Source organism: Dreissena polymorpha, chromosome 2 (genome assembly GCF_020536995.1).
Source record: "Dreissena polymorpha isolate Duluth1 chromosome 2, UMN_Dpol_1.0, whole genome shotgun sequence".
Lineage (NCBI taxonomy): Eukaryota > Metazoa > Mollusca > Bivalvia > Myida > Dreissenidae > Dreissena > Dreissena polymorpha.
The window spans coordinates 25,320,999-25,340,764 of record NC_068356.1 but is presented as its reverse complement, the minus strand read 5'-3'; the positions used below and the strand labels follow the sequence as shown (position 1 = coordinate 25,340,764).

Genomic DNA, 19,766 nt, shown 5'->3' with positions numbered 1-19,766 from the left:
AATCTTCTCATATTTTATGCTTCTGTAATAAAAGTGGCTTGGTTGAAGGACACATAAGTCAGTAACATGTGGATCCATGGACATGAACGGGTCTTTCAGGTCTGCAATTGTGATGAAGACATAATCAAAGATAATTGCTTGAGAAACAAGCAGAGCTCCAGATAAGGGTCGTATTTTCGTAATTACGAATTATTTTCAAGTCCGTTACGTTTTTATTTTAAAATCTTGTCGTACCATTAAGAATTACAAAATCAAGTTACGAATATCTTTTTTACATCGGTTCGTACCGATTGTTATTTGAGTTCTTTTCGCGTATTAAAGATATTTTCGGTGCTTAACTTAAATGGTTATCGGGTTTGTTTAACAAACTGCATTTTTTCCAATAAAAGCGACGTGTACAGTCTATCTGTCAAAAAACAATGGCGGCGCCAAGAGAGCGTCCTAAAAAACTGCAAAGCGTGCAAAAACACGCTTTAAACATATTGTACGCAAAGTGAGCCGAAGTTGAATGTTAAGAAAGACATTATAGAAAAGATATTATACGATGTTGTATGTTCAGTTGCCGAAACAGTCGGGAAAGCTAAAAAAAACGCGACACGACGGGTCCAAACTTAAACAAAAAAACATTGAACGAGTGGAAGGGAAAATTCCCGTGGCCAATTGTTGAAAAGATTGAAGGGGAGACCCGTTTTAATTGTGAAATATGTAACAAGGGACAAAATTGTCACAAAACCAGGTTTTCATTGTGAAAAAAAAATCTGATAAAGGGAGAATACTCAAACTGAACTTTTGAAATGAACAAACAAAATTAACCCCCTTTGTAAGTTTGTTTTTTTTTTAAATCTATTTTTAGTCGTGGCGACCTTGACATTGGAGATATTGACGTGATTCTTTCGTGCGACACACCGTCCCATGATGGTGAACAAATGTGCCAAATGATTTTAAAATCTCACAATGAATGACATAGTTATGGCCAGGACAAGCTCATTTATGGCCATTTTTGACCTTTGAACTCAAAGTGTGACCTTGACCTTCGAGATATCGACGTAATTATTTCGCGCGACACACTGTCCAATGATGGTGAACAAATGTGCCAAATGATTTTAAAATCTGACAATGAACGACATAGTTATGGCCCGGACAAGCTTGTTCCGCCCGCCCGCCAGCCCGCCAGCCCGCAATCCCGCCAGCCAGCCAGCCAGCAAGCCAGCCAGCCCGCCAGCCTGCCAGCCCGCCCGCATTCGCCAATCTAATAACCAGTTTTTTCCTTCAGAAAACCTGGTTAAAAATTCATCGAAGGCATGCAATCTAAGCACAGTTTGGGTATATGAAGGTATTTAAAAAATAAAATTGTATAATACTGAATAGACACTGTTGAACTCATTTAATTAAAGTTGCTAGTATGTTTATTTAGATTTTTTGCATGAAAATAAACATTATTATTTATTTTTTTTAGGTCATTTAGAAAAGTTAAGAATTATTTTCCAAAACTGAGTAGTAACGTTAAGAATAAAATTTCAGAGTTAAGAATTATTTTTGAAAATCTGGTAGTAACGTTAAGAATTTCACAAAACCTTATCTGGAGCTCTGAACAAGGAAGTAGTTTTCTGTACAAACACTATATGTTAAATCTATCCAATATATCCCCATGTGAAACAAACTTTAATTGCGGGGATATAAAAGTAAGTTTCATAATTTACCTTTTCAGTTTCAACCATTAGGAACTACCACTCACCTGCATCATTGTTAACCTCTCCATCATGGTCCTCCCCCTCACTGTCCTGGTCTGTATCCTCCTCCTCCTCCCCCTTCATCCCTCCCCTCTCCCCTGCAGCATGGGTCTCCCCCGTCTCCAAATCCTCAAAGTCCCCATACATCTCATCTGAAAATGAGGAGATACAAGATTTACATTTAAATAAACTGTATCTCACATAAATTTGTCTATCTGGGACATAATGCACGCTCTAGGGGACCGTTTCAATAAACATCGTAGTACACATTTACGATACGATACATTTTTCGAAGATGCATAATTGCTAAAGTCCATATCATATGATTATAAATTTTCAGTACTTAATTAATTGTATTGGCATCTCTAGCGCTGTACAGTAAAAACTCTCTTTACGACCACTTCGGTATTACAACAAACTCGCTAAAACGAGCAACATTTTTCAGTCCCGATTTTTTCCTTCTATATTTCAATGGTCGTTACACACACTTATCCAACCAACCCGCTAATTCGCTTATACGACCACTTTTATCAGTACCTAATTGCTCTAAATTGACCCCACCAAACGACCAGTAATTTTCACACCTTACTTGATTTTGTGTTGTGATTCAAACAGGTTTGTGTATCGATTTGCGACGCAGGTGTTAGAATTTCGGCACTTGTTATTCTTTCTTTTTACCATTGATTCCTGATTGACAATTAGCTATTATAATCGAGTATTTGATGGGTAAATTGATCATTGCTTGGTACACACTTTAAAGATTAAATACGGCAAGTAATTTAACAGTTAGGATAATTAAGTAAGATGGTTTTGTTCGTGATGGATATAAAAATGACCTGTATACCATATCGTTTTATGGATAAGCGAAACCAGAAAAAGTTGTGTTTAAAAGAAGATTGATTTGATCAACGCGATTGATGGAAAATCTAAACGGCTGTTGGCCGATTTATACGGCATTGGAAAGACTCGGTGTGTTTATCGTTATTTTTTTTCTGTCTCTCCAAAACGTTATTTGCTCGGCTCCGTGCTGTCATTTGATAGTTGGACATCAATCTCCTTAATGAGATTTTTATGCAGCTGATAAACTATTACGTTGTGACCAAACAAAATTGCATAAGCCATAGAAAACAAGAGATGTGTTTGTCAGAAACACAATGCCCCTTAATGCGCCGCTTTTTCTTTTCTTTTTTTGACCTTTGACCTTGAAGGATGACCTTGACCTTGACTTTTCACCACTCAAAATGTGCAGCTCCATGAGATACACATGCATGCCAAATATAAAGTTGCTATGTTCAATATTTCAAAAGTTTTTGCAAAACTTTACTATATTAAAGTTTTAAATTTTTGACCTTTGACCTTGAAGGATGAACTTGACCTTGACCTTTCACCACTCAAAATGTGCAGCTTCATGAGATACACATGCATGCCAAATATCAAGTTTCTATGTTCAATATTTCAAGTTATTGCAAAACTTTATGTAAGGTTAAAGTTTTGGGACAGAAAGACAGACAGAAAGACAGACAGACAGGCCAAAAACAATATACCCCCGATCATTCGATCCGGGGGCATAACAATTGCGCTATTAATAGAAATTGCCCGTTATGAGAAACTCCTGTTTAAGCTATGTTTGAAAAAACATGTCAGATGAAAAATGTCGTCTGCAATCCTAACATTTAATTGTATAACCCATTCTAAATGTTCTTACTTTTCCTTTGTAGGTTTAATCTATTCTAAAAAGAACAGCTGAATTCTTTAAGTAAACCTAAAGGATAGTGTCATGATGAAAAGTACATGTCATTTATTTTCACTTCTTGTTTAAAAAGCCAGAAATATTGTCTTTGTACACTGCAAAAATAAATTACTGTTATATTTTATGCAAAAATGTTAAAATTCATTGAATATGATTGTTTTTGTATTATCTGTCATTCAAATTCATGAAAACTCAGAATTAAGACCACCTCGCTATAAAGACCACTTTTCAAAAGTCCCACAGGTGGTCTTAATAGCGAGGTTTCACTGTATATTTTTATGAGCTGGCGAGCTAGTTCCTGTATTTATAAAGATTACAAAGTTCTCTCGTAAGTTAAAATCGTCGTACGATCGTTTATGAAACGGCCCCTAAGTTTGTAAAATAAACATTTGAGACGAGTCATTACACACCAGGCACTTTTTTTTAAATAGTGTCTACTTAATGTTGACAAATGACACCACAGCAGTGGGTTACATATACAGACTTTGCACTGTTTAGTAGTGCTTTCTTGTATTTATCTATTGACACTTATTATTTTTTAGAAATTTATGATTTTTTTTACAAATATCAATAAATAAAATTAATTAATTATTTTAAAGATTAAACATTTTTGATGAAAAGTTTTTCAAAGTGTGAATATATTTGGATAAGTTCGCACTAAGACAGCTTTACAATTTTGTTCAAGGTGTGTTCTTTTAGCACTGTTTGATTCATAGGATTCATGTGTGTTCTGTACAACAAGACTATTGCCAAGCAATATATGTCCCCTACTGGTGAAACTCTACCATTTTCAGATTATTTTATTTTATGTTGCCTTAGCAACCAGAATTTTTGACGTAGGAACAAAATGAAATGACATGCATAATTTCCATATTGCCATCAATCCATATTTCAAGTTTCATGAAAAAATATGATGAACTTTTAAAGTTATTATTTGGCAGGATCCAGAAAAGTGTGAAGAACAGACTGACAGACAGACTGACTGACACACAGAGCGCAAACCAAAAGTCCCCTCCAGTTTCACCGGTAGGGGACAATAATAGAAATAGAAAACCAGGCCCAATGGCATCAGTGTGACACACACTGCCTTAAACTGTCAATGGCTAAAGTGCTACTGCACAAATAGGTTCTCCATAAAATTCATCCAAAACGACATGAACATCACATGAATATTCATGTCAGTTTAAGAAATTCTGTAACACTCACTAACCTGCCAGGGTTCACATACCATCTTTTTGCAGCTGAGATTCTGCATCCTTGCTTTCTTCCCATTTGCCAGTCACAAAGCAGTCAACTATCATTGCACGCAGCTGGAATAGGGAACAAATATACATTACCTGCGCTACGTTCAATGGTTGGTCTATAATACTTATATGTTTTTTATTCCTTTTATTAGGATCATAATTATCATTTTATGTTTTATAAACAGATCTTTACAAAGGACAGACATCCAATACACGTACCTGAATAAAGCTAGCATTCAGTTGTATGTTTATCTAGAAACATTAAGTATTATTAGAAGTGAATATCATTCACTATTACATGTGTGTTGCAACAATAAATAAAAACTACACACCTGTTTTATAATATGTGTGGTAATCACACACAGATAGAAATCTTCTTGCATTGCATATAGAAATATAAATTAAAATATGTACATACAAATTCCATGCTTTCTGAATATTTCAGATGTCACTTTAACCCTTTTCTGCTCAAAAGTAAAAATGAAAACAGCCTTTAAACCAGCATAAAATGAAAACAGCCTTAAACCAGCATAAAATGAAAACAGCCTTTAAACCAGCATAAAATGAAAACAGCCTTTAAACCAGCATAAAATGAAAACAGCCTTTAAACCAGCATAAAATGAAAACAGCCTTTAAACCAGCATAAAATGAAAACAGCCTTTAAACCAGCATAAAATCAAAAAAGCCTGTAAGTAACTCCAAGGCTGTTCAGGGTTTATTTGATTTTTTAAGGGAATTCAAATGTGTCAAAATGCATATCTAAGCACTAAAGGGTTCAACAACATCCTGGTGGTACCTGTTCCACGGTATCCAAGGAGGCAGTGTGCATGTGACACTTGGTGCAGTCCGTAGAGTTGATGGCAAGCCGATCCAAGGACCGGGCCTCGGACTTCTGCTTCAACACGCGGAACAGTCCCCCAATCTCGTCCTCCACCTGCTCTTTACTGCCATCATCAGCATCACCTTCATCTGAGTCAGTGTTTGAAATAGTTAATAAGCTGTCTTTGTGGAACAACAATTACACGTCACAAGTCAGGAATGATTAACATTTAATCTGCAATCAATAGGAACATAGTAAACAAATATATATATATATACATGGAAAAAGATGCTGTGTTCAATAATCTCAGATACCTCCCAGTAGAAGCCTTAGGTCAACTTCAATTTCAAAATGAATTAAGTGATATAAGTGTGCTAGGTGAAAGAAATAATGATGTTAATCGAACAGTCATTTTGTGTTAACCAATAATGTTGACCTCCTAAACAAGTCTTACTCCAAAAGAAGGTCAATGTCTAAGGTCACAATGAGCTCTGATGATGTGGGCGATTCGAGTGTGTTCAAAGATAACTTTCATGCAAGTATCAAAGTTTGTAGAAAGCAGTATTAATGTTAGAAAAAACACCATTTTTGGTTAACATAGAATTTTTCTGAAAAAGTGCAAGTCCAAGTAGGTAAATGTCATTAGAAATTGAGCGTGTTGACAGTTATAATAGATATCATCCATGCAAATGTCAAAGCTTTGTTAAATTGGGAATCAATGTTTTCTGAAACATGTCATTTAGAGTTAACCAAGAAATTTTAGCCTTCTTAATTAGTACACAAGTAGGTCAATGTCAAGGTGAATATGAGGTTAACCCTTTGCATGCTGGGAAATTTGTCATCTGCTAAAATGTCGTCTGCTGAATTACTAAAATTAGCCATATCTTTGATTTTTTCCAAAGAATACTATCAGAATAGCAAACAGTTTGGATCCCGATGAGACGCCACGAAGACAAACAGTTTGGATCCTGATGAGACGCCACTGAAATGTGTTTGCTTGTATGACAACATTTGTTTTAGAGAGTAAAATAATATTTGTAAAAACAAATAAAGGGAGATAATTCATTATGCTCGGGACAAAAATTTACTTTGAAATTAAATAAAGGGATATAATTCAAACACTAAGTTAGATAGAGTTATGGTTCTTAGTCAGTGCACTTCTCCTACTTGCCATCTGTTTAAGTTTCAAGTAAATCTCTTCAGTACATTTAAAGTTATGCTCCGGACAACAATTTACTTCAAAATTATATAAAAGGGGAGATAATTCAAAAACTAAGGTAGATAGAGTTATGGTTCTTGGTCACTGCACTTCTCCTAGTTGCCATATATTTATATTTCAAGTTTCAAGTAAATCCCTTTAGTAGATTTAGAGTTATGCTCCGGACAAAAATTTACTTTAAAATTATATAAAAGGGGAGATAATTCAAAAACTAAGGTAGATAGAGTTGTGTTCTTGGTCACTGCACTTCTCCTAGTTGCCATCTGTTTATATTTCGAGTTTCAAGTAAATCCCTTCAGTAGATTTAGAGTTATGCTCCGGACAAAAAAAATTACTTTAAAATTATATAAAAAGGGAGATAATTCAAAAACTAAGGTAGATAGAGTTGTGGTTCTTGGTCACTGCACTTCTCCTAGTTGCCATCTGTTAATATTTCAAGTTTCAAGTTAATCCCTTTAGTATATTTAGAGTTATGCTCCGGACAAAAATTTACTTTTAAGTTATATAAAAGGGGAGATAATTCAAAAACTAAAGTAGAGAGTTATGGTTCTTGGTCACTGCACTTCTCCTAGTTGCCATTTGTTTATATTTTAAGTTTAAAGTAAATCCATTGAATTGATTTGGAGTTATGCTCCGGACAAAGTTTCAGCCGGACAGACAGACGGACGGACAGACGGACAGGACCAATTACTATATCCCCTCCGAAAAAAAATTTGACTGGGATAATAAATTATCAAGAAGATAACATAATACAAGCATGTATTTCACTACCTGTTTATGCTATAGAAGACAGACACAGCTCACCTTTTCCGTAGATGAGTTTCCTGTAATTGACCCTGTCAGCCTGCCTCTGTCTGAAGTTGGCCGCGGCCTGGGATGCGAGGTCGTGTTTCCAATGCAGGGAACCGTCTGTCACAGGGTGACAACCAAACATATAGCATACCACATAGCATATTAAAACAAATCATCTAAATGTGAAACTTAACACAACAAAAGGGCCTGAATGGCTCACCTGAGTTCAAGGTACACAATTGTCCACAACTCGATCTGTTGACTTAGTTTTCTACCCACCTGACCCAGACTAAATGATTGCCTTGATATAATCAAGATAAAGATTGAGTAATATTTCTAAAAATTAATGCGTCTTTGAGAGTGTTAAGAGTTTTTCTAAGATTTTAACTTGCGGCCTAGTTTTTGAACGCGCAAGTTTCATCAAGATTGAGTAATCAATGTGGCTTATGAAACTTGAAGGGAAACAAGGTTTGTCTAAGATTTGACCCTGTGACATAGCACTTGGACACATGTTTATAGTATTGCCTAGATATATTCAATATTAACACCTTTACCAAGTTTTATCAAGCTGGAGTCATACATGTGTCCAGTGGTAAAAAGGATTTTCTAAGATTTGACCTAGTTATCTGTGTTGTTTTCAAAGTACATGACCCAGATTAACTTTGGCCTAGACATTGTCAAGATAAAAATTCTAATAAAGTTTAATGAACATTTTATCATAAATGCGTCTTTCAGATAGGTAACAAGATTTGAGGCAGGTGACGGTCACTTGATCAGAAATTTTCTAAGATCTTCTTAAGATTCACATTCTTACTACGTTTATTCAAGATTGAATCATAAATGAGGTTTCTAGAGTGGTATTCATGTTTTTTCTAAACTGTGATAAAGTGACTTAGTTTTAGGACACACCTGACGTATACGCTAACTTGGACTTGATATTGTCAAGATAAACGTTCTGATTAAGTTTTATCAAAATTGAGTAATACATACGGCCTCCGTAGTGGTTAAAATTTTATAGAATTACATTTTACATTGTTAGACACTGGTAATCAAGATTCAAACATGGTCTAGATATTGTCAAGATAAGTATACTTTAATGTGGTTACAACATTTTTCATCAAATGTTTAGGGAACTTGGTCAGCATATTTATCTTGGAAATATATTGACCAACTTTAAATCTGGATTTTATCAAAATTTGATGAAAAATGTGGTCTGTAGAGTGGGAACAAGCTTTAAGTTGGCAAAAGACTACGCCAATCGGACGTAGCAAAACATAAGACTGTCCAAAACAGCTCACCATGAACACTTTCGGGTCAGCTTAAAGAAACAATGCATTTTATTAATATTTTGAAAACTGTAGGGTAAAAATAATAAATTTATGAGTGACTTTAAAAATTATGGGGATATAAAAAACTATATATTATGAGGGTAATTAAATAAATTTTGTATTATTGCATGGAATCCTTCAAAACATTATAGCACTCAACCCCAAATAAAATCGAAAAAAGCATCAAAATCATCATTATTACTAGAAAATTTGTATTAATATCACTTGCTCACCAAGTTCCACTTCCATGTCTGCCTCTTCCACAGTTTTGCGAGAGTGGTCTCCCCTGATTGCCTTCTCCAGTTCGTCTACCCCCTCATCCTCGTCCTGACGCTGGAACTCTATCCTCCGACTCTCCTCTGTCCATGATTCCTGCGACAACTGCATCAGCTTTTGTCGTAAAGCAGAGTTATTGTCAGTTTTGTCATCCTTTGTCACATTTTCCTCCACTGTTACCCCAACATCCTGTTCTGAGTCACTCTCTGAGTCATTTTCACTTGCAGAACTGTCACTATCAGATTCTACCTGCTGACCTTTCACTACTTCATCAAGCTTTTTTTGTTTACTAGGCATGTCCCTGTTTAATTCACCTGACATGGTTTTATCTGAAAGTTTACTTTTGCTCTTTTTTAATTTAGTAGAAATAACTGTTTTATGATCATCAGTTACCTTTTCTTTTAAGTTAAAAGTTACTTCTTCATCAGTGTCAATATCATCTGCTACTTTGGCACTAGGACTCTTGCCAAGCTCTTTTTTACCTGCAAATGTTCTCTTTACATTCATATTGTTTTCCTCGTGTTCCTCCTCTTCATCACTATTATATACACTACTGATATCAGAATCCTCGTCCACACCATCACTGTCATAACCCTCCTCCTCCTCCTCCTCCTCCTCCTCCTCATCATCATCATCATCATCATAATCATCATCTTCATCATCACTTATTTTGCCAATTTTATTACCAGTGCTTGTTTTTGTCTTAACCAGAGTTTTAATCCTTCTATCAGTTGCTGTAGATGTTATTTCGTCATCAGTGTCAGCAAACTCTATTCCATCCATTCCTTTGTCTGTCTTTGGAGATTTCTGTTGGAAATATAATACACATCCTTATATATGTTGTTCCTGTTTACACTGGTAGAAATGAATTAATCTGATAGCTTGCATGGTTACCCAAAAACAAGAGGGCCTGAAAGGCCCGAAGTCGCTCACCTGAGATTCAAAGGAACTGACCTGTTCTGTGCAGCCCAAGATGTCATTAGAACAAAATGTTCTTACCAACTTTCATGACTAGTGAACAACCTGGCAGCCACGTTTTTTCAACAGACCAGAACCATTTTCATACACATCCAAGATATCATTTAAACAAATATACTGACAAAGTTTCATGAAGATTCATAAGTCCATATAAGGAAAAATGCCCCACCCACTGGTGGCCATGTTTTTCAAGCAACTGGAACCATTTTCGAACTTGTCCAAAATGTCATTGGGACAAATCTTCTGACAAAGTTTCATGATGATTGTACAATAAATACTGCTTCTAGAGTGTTAACAAGGTTTAACTATAGCTATATAAGGAAAAATGCCACGCCCCCTTGGCGGCCATGTTTTTCCACCAACCGGAACCATTTTCGAACACATCCAAGATATCATAAGAACAAATCATCTGACCAAGTTTCACAATGATCGGACAATAAATGTGGCCTCTAGAGTGTTAACAAGGTTTTACAAAAGCATGATATATAGATATATTAGGAACACTGCCCCGCCCCCTGGTGGCCATGTTTTTTAAGCAACCGAAACCATTTTCGAAATTATCCCAGATATCATTAGGACAAATCTTCTGACCAAGTTTCATGAAGATCGGAAAATAAATGTGGCCTCTAGAGTGTTCACAAGGTTTTACTATAGCCATATAAGGAAAAATGCCCCGCCCCCTGGCCGCCATGTTTTTCAATCAACAGGCATCTTTTTTTTTTCTTGTCCAAGATATTATTGGGATGACTCTTCTGACCAAGTTTCATGAAGATTGGACAATAAATGTGGCCTCTAGAGTGTTAACAAGATCTTATCATAGCCATATATAGCCATATAAGGAAAAATGCCCGCCCCTTGGCAGCCATGTTTTTCAAGCAAACGTAACCATTTTCGAACTCATCCAAGATATCATTGAGACCAATCTTCTTACCAAATTACATGAAGATTGGACAATAAATGTGGCCTCTACAGTGTTCACAAGGTTTTACTAAAGCCACATATAGCCATATATGGAAAAATGCCCCGCCCCTTGGCAGCCATGTTTTTCAAGCAGCGTAACCATTTTCAAACTCATCCAAGATATCATACAGACCAATCTTCTGACCAAATTTCATAAAGATTGGACAATAAATGTGGCCTCTAGAGTGTTAACAAGGTTTTTCTATAGCCATATAAGGAAAACTACCCCGCCCCCTGGCGGCCATGTTTTTTCCCCGATCTGGACCATTTTCCAACTCGTCCGAGATATCAATAAAACCAATGTTTTGACCAAGTTTCTAATGATTGGGCAAAAATTGTGACTTCTAGAGTTTTCACAAGGTTTCTCTATAGCCATATAAGGAATACTGCCCCGCCCCCTGGCGACCATGTTTTTAAACGGACCGGAACCATTTTTGAACTCAACCAACATATCATTTAGACAAACATTTTGACAAAGTTATATGAAGATTGGGCATCAAATGTGACTTCTACAGTGATCACAAGGTTTTTCTTTTTTTTGAACTAGTGACCTAGTTTTTGACCCAGCATGATCCAGTTTCGAACTCAGTTGAGGTATCCATTGGACAAATGTTCTGACCGAATTTCAGGAAGATGAGACAATAAATGTGGCCTCTAGAGTGTTCACAAGGCAAAATGTTGACGACGGATGACGCACGACAGACGATGGACAAAAGGCGATCACAAAAGCTCATTATGAGCACACACGTTGTGCTCAGGTGAGCTAAAAAGTAAAACTCATTCATAAGAAATAATGAAAAAGATACTTAGCATACAGAGTAATCTTATTCTCAGTGATTTGTAATACTGGCCTTTTTATAAATATTTATAGTTATCAATATTCATTTTATATAACCTCATTTATCCATTAGTTGTGTTACAGCACATTTAAAACAAGGGCTGTTTGTAAAACATGCATGCCCCCCATATGGGGTCTCAGTTGTAGTGGCAGACATTGTGTGAATACGTTTTTTGTCACTGTGACCTTTACCTTTGACCTAGTGACCTCAAAATCAATAGGGGTCATCTGCCAGTCATGATCAATGTACCTATGAAGTTTCATGAACCTAGGCGTAAGCATCCATGAGTTATCATCCAGAAACCGTTTTACTGTTTCGAGTCACTGTGACCTTGAACTTTGACCTAGTGACCTGAAAATCCATAGGGGTCACCTGCCATTCATGATCAATGCACCTATGAAGTTTCATTATCCTAGGCCTAGGCATTCTTGAGTTATCATCCGGAAACTATCTGGTGGACGGACTGACCGACAGACTGACGGACCGACATGTGCAAAACAATATACCCCCTTTTCATCGAAGGGGGCATAACAAGTTGATAGTACAGGTATATATAATTATTTCCAAACCAGTTTTCGCGTACCGAAAAACATAAAACTGGTTGGCTCAAAGAAATTTTGGGACAGCGCTAGCTCTGGTAGATAGACCCCACGACACCAGTACATAATATAATCTGCAAATGTGGTCTTAAACTGCATCCAAGAACGAGTCACTGTGACCTTGACCTTTGACCTAATATCCTCAAAATCAATAGGGGTCATCTGCCAGTCATGATCAATGTACCTATGAAGTTTCATGATCCTAGGCGTAAGCTTTCTTGAGTTATCATCTGGAAACCATCTGGTGGATGAACGGAGACCCCACGACACCAGTACATAATATAATCTGCAAATGTGGTCCTAAACTGCATCCAAGAACGAGTCACTGTGACCTTGACCTTTGACCAAGTGACCTCAAAATCAATAGAGGTCATCTGCCAGTCATGATCAATGTACCTATGAAGTTTCATGATCCTAGGCGTAAGCGTTCTTGTCTTTTTGAGTTATCATCCGGAAACCATCTGGTGGACAGACGGACCGACCGACTGACCTACTGACATGTGCAAAACAATATACCCCCTCTTCTTCCGAGGGGGGCATAAAAAATACAACCTACCTTCTTATTCTGCTTGAATTTTCCAATCTGAATGTTTTTGTCCTCTTCTTCACTGCTAACGTCATAATCAGAGTCGTTATCAGAGTCATCATCATCATCTTCATAGGTTTCATCTTTGAAGACAGCCCTCCGTCTCACTCTGCCATTTTCAGCGGGAACATCCTCAGATTCTTTGTCTCTGCCAGAACATGAACAAATCAAAATAACTCCTAATAAAACTATGTGCCACTGATATCTTGAGAAAAGAATGTTCTAATGAAAACATTTGTCATAAAAACAAAACTGTTTGATACTGCCACTTGCCGAACAAATTGTAGTATATGTTTTATGTTAAAATCAGATCAATGTTATTGGTTCTTATTTTGTATCACTTACATTGACTCCTGAACGGTTTGCTTGATGCCCTGAGAGTAGAGCGCCACCTCACTGTGTGTAATCTTCTCATCCATGGGGCTGCTGATAGACATCAGGTTGGATACCAGCTCATTGATAGGCTCAGCCTCAGCTTCATCCTGCTATAGGGTACACAGCAAATGAGCAACATTCTTAAAAACTGGGCTCAACTCATGTGCGTAAAATGTTTCCCAGACTGCCTCTGCACAGGCTAATCAGGGATGACACTTCCTGCTTTTATGGAATTTTTCTTTCAAATAGGTCTATTCGTAACAAAAATCCAATTCCAGCTGACAGCACAGGCTCATCTGGGACAACACTTAAGGCACATGCATAATGTCCAGTATTGCCAGGGGGAGGTTCGTATAGTCTTGATGGCCTTCACAGATTAAATGTAAATCATAGCAAACAAAATATTTGATGCTAAACATCGACATTTACTTCTTATGATAAGTGCATTTAATGTACAATCCCACAATATTGGTAACAGTATTCAATATCTTGTTACTTTATAGTATGTACATATATATATATATATATATATATATAAAGTCATTTTAATCTTTTAATTATTAAACTTGAGCCATTGAAAAGAATTTTCAAATGTATACAGAAATGGGTATGCCAAGAACAAACTAAGGCAAAATACAAGGATTACTTTGATCTGCTCATGATGCGAATGACTGCCTCCAAGGTCAATGTACACAGCATCTTTGTCGTACACTATACCTCCCACACCAGACATGGGGGCATATATCGTGCGTTCCCGATCATTCAGTGTGCGTCGTTTCTCCCTGTCAGGTGTGGGGCATGGATCTGACAGGAAGTTCATGTCGTGGATGGTGAAGTCACCACAGCCCGGGATATGCACATTAATGTTGTTCTTCATGTGAGTCCCATGTACATATCCAAATATTGAAACATTGCGATCACATTTGCTCTGCTTACGCACTTTTTCTGGGTCTGTGATGTCTTCCATTCTACAGTCATAATACAAAGTTGCCATAATGTTTGAAGCGGTATTGCAATGTCTATTAGAGGAAAGTTTGTATTTATAATGCCATTGAAATTGAAAACATATACAAGTGTATTGTCAAATGCTCTCACTTTCATAAAGTAAATACCGTATGTTCTATTTGTAAATGCTCCAACAATTTACAAAAGCTTAAAACAGATTATATAAGAGTAAGAATATAATGTCATAATGTTATATACTGTTAAGTATTCAAAGTTTTGAATGTATTTTTTCATTACGACACTGACAGTATATGTATACCTATCAGCAAGGATATATGGATGTGTGGTCCTCCAGACGAGAGGTCTGAACTTCATGACAGAGATGAACCGGCATAGGTTGTGCACCTCCATCTTCTGATACTCTCCGTTCACCATTCCAGAAAGGTAGAATAACTTGGCACCCTACGAAACAGCAACACACAAAACCGTACAGGGAACTTTTCAACAAGATTTTATTATCTTGTTTTTCTTTCCAACATATAAAGTTAAACTTAATTGAATGCAACAAGTACAATTTACAAAAATAAAGACATATTGAAAGTAAATTTCTGTGAATAATTGACACAAATTTATCTGTATTTCCTTGATTTATTTGTTCACTGGCAAACATAATAATTGTTTCAACAGACAGTTTGTGCCTTGACCTAAGGTGGTATATAACACAGAATATGCTTGCTTGATTGGGAAATTAATCACAGACACATATGGCTATTTTGCAGATTTGGCCATCTTGTTAAAATTTCACCAAATTTACTGAGTTATAATATAACAAAATAGTTGATTTTCATCAAAATTTGATTCCAAATCTTATGAACGGATATACTTATGACAGGATATTTATGGTTATGTACATACATTATCAAAATCTGCTATAAAACTGTATATTCCATTAGATTTTTATTAACATCATGTACATTTTGTAAACATTTTACTGATTAGTAAATTAAGCCTTTACAAACAGGTGCTCAAATATTGTCTGCTTAATATCTAAATCTGGAAAATAATTAGTAAAATACTTGTGCTCTTTGTACATTATAATACGTATACTCACCCTGCTAACTGGAAAACAACTAACAACAAAAAACCGTTGGAGACGGGTGATGCTCCCCAAAGGTTTTTTTGGTCACAATATTGCAGTAGTTGGGGGGACAAGTTTTTTTAGAGAAAATTTCAAAGGGCCATAACGCTGTGAAAAATCATCCGACCAGAACCCGCTGATAATATGCACATCTCCTCTTGGTAGTGAAGGTTCCCATAAACTTTCATTGAATTCCGGTCCTAAGTTGCTGAGAAATAGCCCGGACAAAAATTGTGCACCGACGGACAGACAGATGCACGGACAGACGAAGCGGCAACTATATGCTCCCCCCAAAATAAATTTTGGGGGAGCATTATAAAATATACCAGTACATCATCCTTGATTTGTGTTCCTCTCATATTAACCCTAGCGTCTAGAAAAAAAGGCATTGGCAAACAGCGTAGACCCAGATGAGATGCCGCATCATGCCGCGTCTCATCAGGGTCTGCGCTGTTTGCTTAAAGGAATATCTGTAAGAAATATTCTAAATATAGAAATAAGTATACTAGACATCCCTAATTTTGGAAATAAATTGATCCAATTTAGAAGGATGGGAGAGTCCACTAGGCATTAATGGGTTAAACCTGTTTGCTCCCATACCTGATACACCTCTGTCCAGAACCTGTGTTTGAGCCTCTTCTTGGCCTTGCGAAGCCGCTTGCTGTCTTTGAACGTATCCAGATGAGTCAGCACGCCCATGATGCGGGGAAAGCCATGCACTTGACAGATGTTCAGGAATTCGAAGGTCTCCATTTCAAAACCAAAACTTGCATCAACTAGCAGCAACACCTTTCAAAATAGTAATATTTATTGTGTGTGGTTTTATATATATGAAATTAGTTGTTAAAAGCTCTATAAAGGTGACAAATCCAATTATTATGCATATCAACTGGTCTGATTTTTACCAGATTTCAGTTATTCTTGCATAAAAACTGCTAATAAAACAGCTTAGGTACAACGTTGTCAAGAATTATGGAAAATAAACCCGTTTCATAATTCATATTAATTGGAAGAAATGTTTTCATTCTTGCAACTAACGTGATGTGTAGCCTCAGAGCGGTGACATATGCTAAAAATAGCCGAAAGAAAATTCAATTTTAATTCTATTTTAAACAACTTTTAACCAGCAGAAAGAAACTTATTAGATCACTACAAACGTTTTAACCATTTAGAAGAGACCTTCTTTGTGGGTGATACTGGAAAACGTTAAAAATAATCATTATATTTTGGGTGACCGGAGTCACTTTCACTTTCTCTTTTCCGAGTACACAGCGATGTAAATAAACTGATTGTTTGTAAACACAATTGACTTAAAGGACACTTTATTTTGAGCTAAAAACAAGTTGTTTTGCTTATTTTTATTGTAATGTCCAATAGCATATATATATTGTTTATTGATAACCTTTATAAATAAAATATGAAAAAAAAAAAAAAAAATCAGTTAATAATTACTTATTATTACCTTTATAGAGCCTTTAACAAAGATATATTAATTATAGAAATTTCCTTAAATATGAATGGGTGAAAAATACAAGCAGATACAATGTAATATAAAACAGATGCTTGAGAGTGTTTTATTCATTAATATTGCTATTCATCTGAGAAGAGAGAAATTAAATGAACATTAAAATAAAAAAGAACTGAATTTCAAAGACATTTAAGTTTTATATTCTTGAATATGTATATTTTATGATGATTAATGTACATTCATGTACATTATGTAAACAATATTTAAATGAAAGGAAGGAGTAATTCTGTATTTAATATTTCAAAAATATAACCCACCAAATCAGCAATTTTGGCTATATCAATCATCGAGCTGATGTCATTATTGCATTCAATGAGAGTAAGTCGACGCTGCTTTCCAGACACCACAGTTACTGGCCCCTGAATTCTAGTGAGGCGTTGCTTGGTGAAATTCTTCACAACACAGCGTAGGAGAGTGGTTTTACCAACTTTTGGGGGCCCCACCACAGCTACTATGACTGGCGGTGGTTCTTGTGGTGTACGATCAACAATAGGAATGTGCTGCTTCTTTGTCTTTAAATCTTGTGTTCTGAAAACAAAAAATAACAGAGAAACATAGATACATTAATAAATCACACAGAAAACAAGCAATATTATAGTGTACATGATAAGCTACACTAGTTTCAACAAGGGCTGTTTGTAAAACATGCATGCCCCCCATATGGGCTCTAAGTTGTAGTGACAGCCCTTTGGTAAATATGTTTTTTGTCACTGTGACCTTGACCTTTGACCTAGTGACCTGAAAATCAATAGGGGTCATCTGCGAGTCATGATCAATGTACCTATGAAGTTTCATGATCCTAGCCATAAGCTTTCCTGAGTTATCATCAGGAAACCATTTTACTATTTCAGGTCACTGTGACCTTGACCTTTGACCTAGTGACCTGAAAATCAATAGGGGTCATCTGCCAGTCATGATCAATGTACCTATCAAGTTTCATGATCCTAGGCATAAGCGTTCTTGAGTTATCATCCGGAAACCATTTTACTATTTCGGGTCACAGTGACCTTGACCTTTGACCTAGTGACCTGAAAATCAATAGGAGTCATCTGCTAGTCATGATCAATCTACCTATCAAGTTTCATGATCCTAGGCATAAGGGTTCTTGAATTATCATCTGGAAACCATTTTACTATTTCGGGTCACCGTGACCTTGACCTTTGACCTAGTGACCTGAAAATCGATAGGGGTCATCTGTTAGTCATTATCAATCTACCTATGAAGTTTCATGATCCTAGGCATAAGCGTTCTTGAATTATCATCCGAAAACCATTTTACTATTTCGGGTCACAGTGACCTTGACCTTTGACCTAGTGACCTCAAAATCAATAGGGGTCATCTGTGAGTCATGATCAATGTACCTATGAAGTTTCATGATCCTAGGCCTAAGCGTTCTTGAGTTATCGTCTGACAACCAGCTGGTGGACGGACCGACCGACAGACCGACCAACAGACCGACATGAGCAAAGCAATATACCCCCTCTTCTTCGAACGGGGGCATAAAAAATAATCAATTGAAGTCAACAAACTGTTCATGTCAAAGCATCTGCAATCCTAGACTATTACCTGGCTGTTTGATTTCATGATAAACTGGTTGCACAGTTTGCAAAACTTACTTAATATTTTCTGGTGATCATTTTAATTGCAACAGCATAGAGCAGAGAAAGAGGATTTCATGGCCAATTATCTTGTCTTATTTTAGCTATATTACGGTTTATCAGTTTAGTTCTGGTGCTCTTGTTTATTTTTTTGACAAAATCTCTAGCTTTTGACTAATGCATTAAATGAATTTTACCTCTGCACAATCTTCTGAGTTTTCTTAACATGCTGTATTGAGAAAGCACGTGGGTTTCTCTGCCTGGGGTCAAGGTCCTGTTTATGATCACTTTTGGCTTTCTTCTTTTCTGCCTTTGGCCCTGCATGGCGTTTCCGATGAGCTTTCTTGTTATCTTGTTTTTCATCCATCTTTATAACATTAATAACAAGAGTTCGGATTTAAGACAAAACACACTTTTCAAGTCATTAGCTAAGCACAAACTATAAACAAGAGCACCGCCTTGCGGGTGCAGACCGCTCATCTATTTTCTTTTTAAAGGTGAAGGGACTCTCAATTTCTATCACAAAGGAGGGAGGGGTGGAGTGAAGAGGGGTGTATAGTGTGGGGGTGTGGAAATTTTTTACATTATCTTCCAAAAATGCGAAAAAAAAATGCAAAAAAAAATAAAATAAAAATTCGGGGGTGGGGGGGGTGGGGGGGGGGGGATTCTTGGGTGCGATGGTTGGACGGTATTTCAAAATTAAAATAATAAAAATAAATATTTGTGTTTTATAACCGTTTCAAAAAAAACAAAATTGGGGGGGGTGGGGGGGGGGGGGGGTAAAGTGTGAGGGTGTGGTGGTCATTTGTGAGATGATCTTAAAAAAAAAAAAAAAAAAAAAAAAAGGGGGGGGAGAATCAAGGTCATTCAAAGGTCAAGGTAAAATTCAACTTGCCAGGTACAGTAACCTCATGATATCATGAAAGTATGTGAAGTTTGAAAGCAATAGCCTTGATACTTTAGAAGTAAAGTGGATCGAAACACAAAATTTAACCATATATTCAAAGTTACTAAGTCAAAAAAGGGCCATAATTCCGTAAAAATGACAACCAGAGTTATGC

The 19,766-nt window shown here is 36.4% G+C and overlaps 1 protein-coding gene and 1 long non-coding RNA gene across 3 annotated transcripts in view; both read right to left on the bottom strand.

Moving 5' to 3' along the window:
• LOC127866308 (ribosome biogenesis protein BMS1 homolog) overlaps window positions 1-19,766 on the bottom strand; it is a 30,993-nt gene that overhangs the window by 8,518 nt on the left and 2,709 nt on the right. The window contains exons 2-13 of one of the 2 annotated variants that reach the window (XM_052406775.1): window positions 18,903-19,072; window positions 17,365-17,635; window positions 16,180-16,368; window positions 14,761-14,903; window positions 14,143-14,464; window positions 13,467-13,606; window positions 13,092-13,269; window positions 9,117-9,966; window positions 7,568-7,672; window positions 5,521-5,693; window positions 4,709-4,790; window positions 1,736-1,882 (exon numbers count right to left, since the gene is read on the bottom strand). In XM_052406775.1, coding sequence (XP_052262735.1) covers window positions 1,736-1,882; window positions 4,709-4,790; window positions 5,521-5,693; window positions 7,568-7,672; window positions 9,117-9,966; window positions 13,092-13,269; window positions 13,467-13,606; window positions 14,143-14,464; window positions 14,761-14,903; window positions 16,180-16,368; window positions 17,365-17,635; window positions 18,903-19,072 — 2,770 coding nt within the window. The remainder of the gene's footprint in view (window positions 1-1,735; window positions 1,883-4,708; window positions 4,791-5,520; window positions 5,694-7,567; window positions 7,673-9,116; window positions 9,967-13,091; window positions 13,270-13,466; window positions 13,607-14,142; window positions 14,465-14,760; window positions 14,904-16,179; window positions 16,369-17,364; window positions 17,636-18,902; window positions 19,073-19,766) is intronic. The other variant, XM_052406776.1, reaches the window with a different exon arrangement.
• Window positions 17,959-18,825, bottom strand: LOC127866309 (uncharacterized). Its single transcript, XR_008042951.1, has 2 exons — window positions 18,426-18,825; window positions 17,959-18,135 (listed from the first exon to the last, which is right to left on the bottom strand). It is a non-coding gene; the product is annotated as an uncharacterized LOC127866309 (long non-coding RNA).